The sequence below is a fragment of the Limulus polyphemus genome, unplaced genomic scaffold, assembly GCF_000517525.1.
Source record: "Limulus polyphemus unplaced genomic scaffold, Limulus_polyphemus-2.1.2 Scaffold1580, whole genome shotgun sequence".
NCBI classification, from domain to species: Eukaryota; Metazoa; Arthropoda; class Merostomata; order Xiphosura; family Limulidae; genus Limulus; species Limulus polyphemus.
The window spans coordinates 231,793-243,930 of NW_013667190.1; the positions used below are offsets into that span (position 1 = coordinate 231,793).

At 32.3% G+C, this 12,138-nt stretch overlaps 1 protein-coding gene across 1 annotated transcript in view; it reads left to right on the forward strand.

Annotated features, from left to right (window-relative positions):
- The window catches only part of LOC106464180 (calmodulin-A-like), a 34,019-nt gene that overhangs the window by 12,808 nt on the left and 9,073 nt on the right, over positions 1-12,138 (forward strand). The window contains exon 2 of the mRNA XM_022391868.1: positions 9,743-9,776. Within this exon, the coding sequence (XP_022247576.1) occupies positions 9,743-9,776 (34 nt within the window). The remainder of the gene's footprint in view (positions 1-9,742; positions 9,777-12,138) is intronic.

The following is a 12,138-nucleotide window of genomic DNA, read 5'->3' on the forward strand; positions in this document are numbered from 1 at the left end:
TTCAGAATCAGATGAAATTGTATCAAGAGTCTCTGTGGAGTAGGTACACGTACATCAGGCCCATGAGCAACAGGTCTTATAGCAGACTGAAGGTTCGGATAAGGAATTTCCTTTATATTTTAAGTGTTGTAGCCTTGCACGTTACATGAGCAAAAATAGCAGTCATCTTCGTGGTTTCTAGACTCACGTCAGACCATTAGGATTCCAAAAGTCAAAGACCTTTTTCTTACCTTTAGTCCATTGTCTCAAATCTACGACAAAAACTGTGCAAACTTTGTGCAGATCCCATGATTTGTCTTGGTCCCCAAGTTTTATTCTAAAATACGCGTAATACGCTTTTTTGACGAATTCTGTAATGTTTTGTCTTTGTTTCTTTACAACAAGTTTACCACAAATATAACAGAATATATATGGGCCATTTACACAACCTCTTGTTGTCATAGCGACGAATAAATAATATTGAAAATAAAAAAATAATGTCAAAGTGCACGCATAAACAAATACTATTCAGAAATGACCCGTCATGCGGCCTGTTAACCGTTTATATACTAGCGGTGTGTTTCTAGTGGGTTCTAGAACGATCGATAAGACTCTCATGTTGCGATTGGTCTAGAGAAATCTATAGCCAGTGGTTGTCAATGAAAATGATTCACTTGTGTAAAAGTACATATGACGTTTTGTGAAAAATCTGTACGTGATGGAGAAAAATGGATATCATTTTCGGATTCAGCGTACATAACTTACTGTAGAACATTTAAAATTTCAAGACAATGAAATCATCGCAGCCCTGTGTTAACAGAGAATCTTTGAAATGTGTTGATTGATCGTTTGTTCTTTATAGATTATATATATATAATCATTATCGATATTTTATTTGTATTCTGTATTTTGAAATAAATTTTAAAAGCGAGTGAAATAATATCCATTTTTAATGCCCATTTGAGACGCCCCCCAGTGGCACAGTGTCTGCGGACACACAATGCTAGAAACCGGGTTTTGATACCCGTGGTAGGCAGAGCACAGATAACCCATTGTGTAGCTTTGTGCTTAATTTCAAACAAACCCTTTGAGACTAATACCAGTTCAAAACTTGTTTATATTTTGGTAAAGATTGAAGGACTTTTATTAGACACAAGTTAAGATCTAGAGTATAAATTACGTTAGTTACCGTAAGAGCCATATCTAATGACTTTTTATGATATAACAACAATAATGTCGCAATAGCTTCCAACAAGATTGATGGTTGAACGATCATATATATCTTACTGTTCGAAAACACTTACTGATTTTGAAAAATGTCTTCTTTCAGTCTGCGGCCAAATTTATTTTCATAAAAAATATTTCAGTAAGTTTAATTACTGTAAATTGAAATTGTTTTCAAAAGATGTTTATTTCTTCTGAAAATTTTACTTTTTCGTCCTTTTTGAAGCTTGCATCAATACGGAGTTACACAACAAACAGTTGATAGAAATTCGAACGATAATTGGACGTGGTGTTTTTAAGGTATCAATGAAAAGTTGATTAATATTGGAATTACATTTGGATATGGTGTCATAAAGTGTCAACAAATACTCTAGAAATTTGAATCACGTTTGAATATGATGGTATAAGATGTCAACAAGTACTTGGTAGATTTTTGGATCACGTTTGGGTATAAAGATGTAAGATGTCAACAACATTTGATAAAAATCTGGATAACGTTTGGATGTAATCCTATAAGGTGGGCCCAGCATGGCCAGGTGGTTAGGGCGCTCGACTCGCAATCTGCGGGTCGCGGGTTTGAATCCCCGTCCCACCAAACATGCTCGCCCTTTCAGGGGCGTTATAATGTGACGGTCAATCCCACTATTCGTTGGTAAAAGAGTTGGCTGTGGGTGGAGATGACTAGCTGCCTTCCCTCTAGTCTTACACTGCTAAATTAGGGACGGATAGCGCAGATAGCCCTCGTGTAGCTTTGCGCGAAATTCAAAACAAACAAACATCCTATAAGGTATCAATAAATATTTGATAAACATTAGAATCACGTTTGGATATGATGCTGTAAGGTTATCAATAAACAGTTTCTAAAAATTCAGGTATTAATGCAATAAAATCATCAATAAATATCTGATAAAAGTTGAAATAATTTTTCAACACGATATTTTACAAGATCATCCATATACGTTGGATAGAAATTCGAGTTATGACAAAAAACAGAATAGATGAAAACATGGTACTTTAAAAACACCGTCAAACAAATGTTAGAAACATGGATCAGATTTGGAAATAGATTTGTTAGTGAATGGTAAGACATTTTTGTTTGACACGTGGAACTTTTCTTGGGAAGTAAATATTTCGTTGATTAAAAAAGCCAACAACATTATGTCTTATCGCTGGGTTCTGGATGTGCTTTACTATGCATACATGTTCGAGAGTAAAAGAAGCTTCTTTGGCTTTTGTCATTTAAACAGCAGTAGGTTCTACACTATATTATGGTACAATTAACTATCATGGAAGTAGTTTAGAGCATAATCTATTATGTGGTATATTAAGATGCCACTTTAAAAACTGAACGTTTTAAGAAGAGTTCGGTTAACTATATATATTTGACAGAACTAAACTCCTCCGACGGGATATAACATTATTTTCAGAACTTAATATGAATTTAAAATATGATAAATGACACAAGTAGAAGCTGGAACAGTATGTGTAAATATTGACTTTATTCAGTCTTAGCGTGATTGTTCACGACTCACAACACTACATCAAATTTTACTCTTTTTTTTTGTTTTAGCTCAAAGCAACACAATGGGTTATATGTCTTTTCCATCTGCCACAAATACTTATTATATAAAAATAAATTATCTTCAGTGAATTGTGTTTTATTGATAACAAAGGGTAAAAACACCTGAGTCCTCGACTTATGTGAAACCTAGAGCAAACTCAAAACTCTTTTATATGATGAAAAAGTATGTATTATCGATAAGCTTAATGGCTTATAAGGCTATAATTTGGATTTCGATCCCGATCTAAACTGACAACCGAGTTCGCTAAATTGAGCTGTGGCTGAGTAATTTAATAACCAGTTTATACAGAGATTAAATTTTTCATTAGTTTATACAGAGATTGAATTTTTCATTATTCATAAAATTGGTATCGATCACTACGTCACACTCACCAAAATGTTGTTTCAAGTTCAATTAATTTCTTGTTACTCAAATTATTGACCAACATTAGTCTTTATTGTGTTATGAGAGAATTATTATGCCAAAATTTGTGAAAAAGAGAGCATGAACTAAAATAATGGAAATGAGAAAAATAGCCCTCCATTTTAACGTATTTAAACCAGTTTTCTTGACTTCAAAAATAGTAAGCAAACTATTTTTTTTTTCAAATTGGTTTTGCTTAATCAAGTTTGATAACTATTATAATAAGCACAAGTAATTAAGATCAGGTGTACAATGATGTAGTTTCGCTGGTAAACTGAGTACTAAGGAACTCTTGGAACACTAATGTGTGCATGCTACGAGTTCGTAGCTCTAATAAAAGGACATCAATATAATACGGCACTGTCCCATTAACGCACAAAGCCATCATCATTAGAAGGTATTCTGTACATCTGGAGGCCAGTAAATCGAACTCACCGTGAAAGCTCATGGCAATAATAAACTGTTCATGTTTACAGTTACACGAATTTGGAACTTTGTATCCAGTCTTATCTTAAAACCAATTGTGCACTGAAAATTTTATATATTCCAACATTACAATGTTGTTACAGTAATATTAGAAAATATCCATAAATTTCAATTCTAATTCAGAGAATGTATAAATGCAAAGTGGTAATATAATATTATGTTAAAACAAATGAGAATGATGCAGTTACATTCGAAGACAAATATTTTTATACATTTCAGAGTTTTTATTTTTCTGGAATGTAATATTCTTGTCAGAAAACAGTTGAAACAAATTTTAATCCTGTTTGAATATTATGCTCTAAGGGTATCATTCAACAGTTGAAAGAGGCTTGGATCATGTTTGGAGTTAATGTAAGGACAACAATTAATAGTTGGTAGAATTCAGATCATGTTTGGAGATGATCTTAAAAAGACATCGATAAACTGTAGATAGCGTTTAAATAAGAATACTCTGTTCACATCAAGAACACGACTTTCACTAGGACTGTACGTGAGAGTTTGATTATATCTTTAATGAGTTCTTAAAAAACTTATTGTTTTCAATAAAGAGTAACACTTTTAATATATAAAAACATTACAGTTTATATGACCACAATTGAAACACTTTTACCGTGCAGAACTTTCTAGGAAAATCATTTTTTTTTTAGAAAATGTTCACTTTTTCTAATTTCTTTTTTCAATGAGGTATGAATACTACGATTAGTAATTACTAGCATAAACAGCCGCCCGTAGGGCGACGTTTCGGCTTGTAATGGATAGTGTAAAGTGAAGGATTCAGCGTAAACACAGAGTGGTTCCCATTGATATGTTGTCCACTTAAGGAACTGAATGTGTATTTGTGATTTAAAAACAAACTCATAACAGAATTATTTTTCTAACTGTTATCATTGTTGTTCAAAACTAAAAGTAAGTAGTTACTTTTAGTAGTAGTAAGTAGTTCACATATGTAACGCTGAAGCTAATCACAGCCTTGAAGATTATAAAGTGTGATGAACTATCACTATAAGACTCTTACTCATTTGGTTGTCGTAACTGACACGAAGAGTGAATTAACAATATTTCTAATACTCTGCGTGTTTTCAAGGTTGCTGCCAACATTCTTCAGAAGCACAGCTAGATCCTTGTATTTAACTGGAGTGTTTTTAATACATCCATAATCAGAGTTGCCTCTTTTAGCCCTTAGTACTGTGTTTTATTACACAATAAAACCCGTCCCTCGTCTCATTTACCTTTTAATATTGTGTTTTATTTGTTAATCGCAATCAAACTGTCTCCTTGACTTCCAATTACTGTGTGTTTTTTTTTAATCGTAATGGGAACCGAGAGATCAAGAATAAAGCAAAAAGTATAAAGGTGAAAGAAAACATTCTGAATAAAAGTAGAGAATTACACAACGTGTTAAACAATGTACTGGATAGCCCTTGTTATCAATAAAGAATAACTTAACATCGAGGAAAAGGATATCTCCGAGTCAGTCAGGGGTGGATATCTCCGAGTCAGTCAGGGGTTAAAGTAATACAAAGATACATAGAACCCTAATGATTTTGTGCTCTTCATTACTTAATGGTCATTATGTTAAATTCACATATAAAATATAGACTTCAAGCGAAACTCACGCTGTTAGAAGAATTCTAATTTGTAGTTATTAGCGTTATTTGTGATTTTTTTTTTACAAGTATACTCTTGAATTGATTAATTTAATGTTTAAATCAAAACAAAGTTGTCAGAACGTCAGAGTTTTAATATTGCAACCCAGCATTGCTATAATAATTGTCTTAACACTTGGTGTTCGCAGAGGAAACAGTTTTTTATTGAATTCTAAAAAACAGTGTTGCTAATTAAAATGTCAACCTCCCAAAAAAACAACAACATAGATTTGTTTAATAATTTTCACTTCTGTGCTGTAACGTTTGTTTTCCTTTCTTTTATTTTTACTAGAAAGTGAGAATAGTTTAGACTGAGGATTTAGAATATTGATATAAAGTATTAGTTGTATTCTTGAAGATTCGTTTTTCCAAGAGCAAGAAACATAATCAAACGAGTCAATAGGAAGATTAGGAGTAAGGTACTTGTATATACGTGAATCGTAATGGGGTAAAACTGATATACAATTGAAGAAAATATTGATTGTCTTAGTAAAAAGTTTTTGCTTATTATTGGGCACAAAAAACTATACATTGGGCTAGCTGTGCCCTTCGCGAGTACTGAAAGCCAATTTTTTAGCGTTATCAGCCCTCAGACTTACCACTGAGCCACCAGGGGAGGGGCTAATAAAAAGTATTAATACGTTTAAATTGAGATTTTACTATATTACTGTCAGTGCTTGTGAGCTGTACATGATTACAGAAAATGCTCAAAACTTCCTAGAGTCCGTTTCTAAAGACAAAAAACCACAATAACCAGAGCTAAGCCTAAACGTGTACGACATTAATACGTTAAAAATAACTGAAAACAAAAACAAAAAGGTGTCTCTGACCTTCAGAAATTTTGTTTTTAATGTGCACATGTAAAAGTAAAGATAAAATTTTAGGCTGTAAATATAAAAAAAATATATTCCATATCTCTAAAGAAATTAAAATTACCGAAGCAACTATTTTGTTTAAGTAAATATTACTCAGAACGGGGTTAAAATTACGAATTGTAACTGAGTGCTACGCTTTCCCTAGCGAGTCCGCTCACATCGTGCCAATTTTCAAGTCTTGTTTACAAAAGGATCAATAGGTGGTGGAGCTGTTGATGAAAAAATACCCAACAGTAAATTACTTTTAGCCACTCACTGTATACGTAATTTTATGGTGCTGTAAGTTTAACCCTAGTCGATGTTTTATCCATAGTAAACAGGACACAATGTGTTGGTTGATTAAACAAAAGACAATATAAAAGCTTGCATTAACAGACAAATCTCAGCTGTAAATTAATTACTTAGCAGAGCTCGTTAGCCTGTAATTTGAATCTATGTGTTAATCTTATACTGGTTTTCACCGCTTCGGCGAAGAGAACGTTTGTTAATTAACCAGTTAGGTTCTCATGTGGTAGGTTCTCAAGAAGTAAAACAACAGTCTAAGAAGTAGTAAAAACAGCCTTTCATTCTAAGAGACGTATCTATTTGTATAATAACGATAAAGTAAAAAGTTATTTTGGAGATACATTCATTATGTGATTCACAGGAACACGGGTTCTCTTTTACTTCTTACTTGGCTACTTGCTTTTAGTGATAATGATTATTTATACACTGGGCTTAGGACAGTCGCTCATTTGTCAGGACTATGATGAGCTGAGGTGTTTTACTATATTAAATACACTAAATATGTGAACCATTAATTTATATACCATGCAGATCCGATCTCTAAGAAAGCGTTATATATTTTTTTATCTAAATATTAATTTAAAAAGCAAAATCTCAGCAGTTAAAGCTGTATTCATTTTATTTATATTTCAGGGTTTTTCTCTGGTTTCACTCATTAAAATGCACTGATTATAGATTATAAAACAACAACTATTTAAAATTAAAATAACTCCTTATGTACTTTTGCAAATAGCAACAAAAACAACAACAACGACGCGCAATTCTAAACAATATCCTAAACACACTAGCCTAAAATTTTTAGACTTGTGCTTTTGATTTTTCTCTATTTCATACAGTTTAAAACAAACTTAACATAATTTCCTTAAAATTAAGTTTTTATATTAAGCTTCTGGTATAATGGATTACCGTCTATATTTATTACAATGTATAAGAGTACTATGAAGAGATAATCTTATAAGGAGCTTCTAAATATTTATTCTTTTATTTGAAGCATTAAGTTATGATATAATATGAGATGAGATTAAACTTTAGACTTTTGGCTAAGAAGGTAATACATTTTCCATAACGTAGAAGGTTCAAAACACTTTCAGTTAATCTAATTGTTCTGCCTGCTTGTAATGGTATATCCCACAGTGGCACAGCGGCATGTCTGCGTACTTAAAACGCTAGAAACTGCGTTTCGATACCCGTGGTGGGCATAGCACAGACAGCCCATTGTATAGCTTTGTGCTTAATTATAAACAAACAAACAATAAACAAGTAACGGTCTAAAAGGAACACGCCACTACAATCGGGGTTCAACAACAAAATTACAATTTATTTACAATAACAACACTTAGAAATAAATTCAGCACTTAGTAAAACACAGTTAATAAACAAGTGCCTGGTCAGGACTTGACACCACTATTAATAAAGAATTTATCATAAATATTAATAAAGCAATAATAATGGAATCAGGAAAGATAACCAGAAAGAAAAAAACATAATTTAAAAAACAAAACAGAAAATACTATATTTAAATAATACCTATCAACATCAATAATTATACCCTTCCATAACTAACTAACTCTCTCACTCTAACTCTCTTAGTGAAGCTTCTGGCAAGGTATTTATTTATTTATTCACAGAGTAGGTCACGAGAGTACAACCTCATGTGATCATAAATTTACATACTCTTCTGCTACATTAATAGTATCTGTACGTCACCGCTAAGGAAGCTGGTGTCAGTTTCATCATATACACATATTTTTACTCAAAATACAAATGCGTTTTAATGCAACTAAAAATTCATAGATAAACTAAACGATAGAAGGAAATAATAAACGAACGATAAACACAACCATAATAATAAAAAAAAGTAGGATTTGCTATCTCACATGCTCATCTTCGAAAATCATAAAACAATTATAACAGTAAACAATATGGTTGCCTTGTAAATGGCATTATTTACTTGTTAGCATAGTGAGTACTTGTACTGCAGAAATAATATGCAAAACTACGTATTTGTCATTTATTGAGACATGGAATTTTCAGGGTTGTTCAGAAAAAATTTACATCAGGTAACAAATAACCTTTTTACTTGTACCGAATTCATTTTCTTTTTTTGGTTTCTATGAGGTGTTTTATTTACGAATTTGATGCCAAAGTCCTTGGTAAGAATTATCTGCTTACCAGCAGAACAACCAAGAGAACCATGCTATAGAGACGTCCTTGTGGGTCAAGATGAGAGAACACGGTTACTAAGTGTGACAGAGCTTAAACTCTAGATCAAACATCACTTATAAGTACTACACCAAAACCACTCTAAGCTTATGGTAGTAGACAATTATGTTTTTCTCAGTACGAACTTATCGGAATTGAAGAACACTGGTGTTTTACGTGATGTTTCCTCAAGCTCGGCCATTTGTTTATTTTTACTTCACTAATGGCGATGAAAGTGCGCGCTAGGACACCTAATGTAACAGGAAAACAAGGCAAATAATCCACGCTCTTTTAAAGTACAACAGTGGTATAGTTCAATATGTGTATTCAGTTGTGTTTTACGCCCCATCTGAGTTGTCACTTGACTAGAAGTAGATCCACTTCAGTTCACTGTATTCAGTTATGTTTTACACCCCATCCGACTTGTCACTTGACTAGAAGTACATCCACTCCAGTTCACTAGAAACATAGAAAATAAAAGTGCAGCTATATACCTTGAACCTTAAAGGATTTTGTGTTTGTTTGTGTTTTAGCGAAAAGCTATACACCGTAGACTATTTCCGCTGTGCCCACCAGGGGTATCGAAACACGATTTTTAGCGTATAAGCCTTCAAGCAATTGGGAGGCAATTTAATGGAAAGATCAAAACAAAAGAAATTAAGAATTGACTGTGTTAGCGTTAAAATTGATCAAATTTGTTCAACATGAAAGAAAAAGAAAATTTCAACTCCGTTATTTGTTTGCTATTTATTAGGTAATATATTTAAAGACATATATGGACAATAATACATTCTTACTCTGAGCCATGTTTTGCTCTTTGAAGGTAAATCATTAAGTGACTCCATAATTTCTGTTGTAATCGTTACCTTTATTTTTCATTTTAATGACGAAAACTTTGTACAAAAGACCATTGCTATTGAGAGAACTGCTACATGTTGAGTTCAGTAACAATAGAAAAACATATGCTTAAAAGTGAGCAAATTTTATGAATAACACAAACAGATACTTTGCGAAAGATACAATTGGATGATTAATTTCATTTTTTTTTCTTTTTTTACAGACAGAGTACGGACTCACGGAGGAGCAAGTAGCAGGTACAGAAAGAGCAAGTGTTGTAAAACAAACCCATTGAAAATTAATTAAACAATATTCACTTAAAAAACTTCCACTCATTATTTTACTTCCTAAGTTATTACTTATGATAAGAGGAAGTCTTAAGCAATTTTATAAAACTTCAACGATAATAAACATCATTTAAAAACGCAAATTTTCGTTTTCTTATTAATATTTCACATCAGAAGATCTTCACAATATATATCTCATTTTTGACAAAAGTTCGAGCTACATGACTACGAAAATGTTTTTGTGAGGCTAGGACTTTTAACATAAGACTAATAATGAGTAAATTAGTTCTCAGATAATAGTTCTCAATTTCTTTAAAATACATGTGCGTAATGATTTTTTTTTGTATAATTCCTCCTGAAAGATAAAACGTACTTTAAAAACTATGTGTTGAACAACGAATGTCGAAACGGGTGTTTTCTTGGTTTTTATTTGGAAGGAAATAATGATTAGTATTTTCATCTTAGCTTTTGTTAATACAAATGTTAATTTTAAATATACTGAGCATATATATTTATAATTGTTGCAAATACATACTGATTATAGAGAGAACCCCATACTGAAAACAACTACTTGTCCATTGGAAACAAAATTTCACCATTGACACATTTAGAATCATACATTTTATTCGGGAAAGTTTGGAGATGGTACAGTGCTTTCAAAATCACATTATACTTCGTACTTATATCGCTTTTCGTTCAAACTATCACAGATTTTATTTCTCGTCTTTCTCTCTCTCTCTTACATCAAATACACTGTTAGGAAATGATGATACCTATAGTAGCTTTATCTAGGAGTAGGAATAATATGCTGACTGAGAATGTTAGGAAAACATGTTGAATAACTTATGTGACAGTACAAACACTGAGAATGTTAGGAAAGCATGTTGAATAACTTATGTGACAGTACAAACACTGAGAATGTTAGGAAAACATGTTGAATAACTTATGTGATAGTACAAACACTGAGAATGTAAGGAAAACATGTTGAATAACTTATGTGACAGTACAAACACTGAGAATGTTAGGAAAGAATGTTGAATAACTTATGTGACAGTACAAACACTGAGAATGTTAGGAAAGAATGTTGAATAACTTATGTGACAGTACAAACTTTTCTGGATAAAATTATAATTTTCAATGTGTCTCTGGTGAAATTTAGTCCTCCTAGAACGAGTCGTTTTTAAGATATAATAATTTTCAACATATGGTATTCTTTATTGTGTATTTATGTTACAGTTGGGGTCTTATTATTATTGGGTATATATTTACACTGACTGGATACTTTATTAGTACATAAAAAGAGCTTACAACACTCCTTTTTATTGGCTAAAACAGAATACATGTAACCAAAAGTTAACTTTAAACTCAGTTATATCAAGTATAACTACGAGTAATGACTGGCAAGAGGCATGATAAAAAAAGATTAAACATTTAAATCAAAATACATTTCAACTTAATTGCTCAGTATTTCCTAGTATCAATAAATGTAAAGTTACTTTTTGCCCATCGTGTAGATTAATCATGTTATGTGTTAACTGATTGCTCGAGCTAGACAGATGTAATCATATCACAGTTAACCTGCAAGACAAACAGTGAGAGAAAAACTCTCTCCGACTTTCAAAAAATCGAGATAACAATAACGTTGCTATTAATCGCTGTTTATTTTTCAGCCATCATTTAAAAACAACCTAAGTCAATCTAGAGTGTCAGTTGAAAGAGAATATGTCTGCCTATAGAGAAAAAAACGTGAAAACTAGTGGCCGCCAATCTCTGGTGAATAACCGAGACAAAAAAATAATTGAACAGGTTTGTAAAGTGTGTTAATAAACGTCAGACTGTATCTTACACTTTACCGATCTATTCAACAGAGATCAGGATTCTATTATCACCAAAAATACCACGTATAGAACATTACAGAAAATCTCATCTTGCAGCTCAAAACTATCCCAAAATATCATTAGCTCAGATGAAAACAGGAAAATACTTTTTCAGGGATGCGCTTAACACGAAAGAGTTTGACGCGTATTTTGATGAGTTGCTTTTTCACCATTTTCTGGACCAACAGTAGGTGTAAAAATATGGATCAAACTACGAGTTACTCGATTTCTTCTTCCGATAATCCAAATTACTTTAATGGTATGAGGAGCGTTTTTTTTTAGGGATTGGATCCTTTAATTCCTTTAGAATGGCGAAAAACCATCTACAGTGTAAATGATTATTGTTGCCCATCCTACAAAGTACATCTACAGTGTAAATGATTATTGTTGCCCATCCTACAAAGTCACACTTCTACTATAGTAAGCAAGGGTTCTTCCAAGGTGATAATACAACA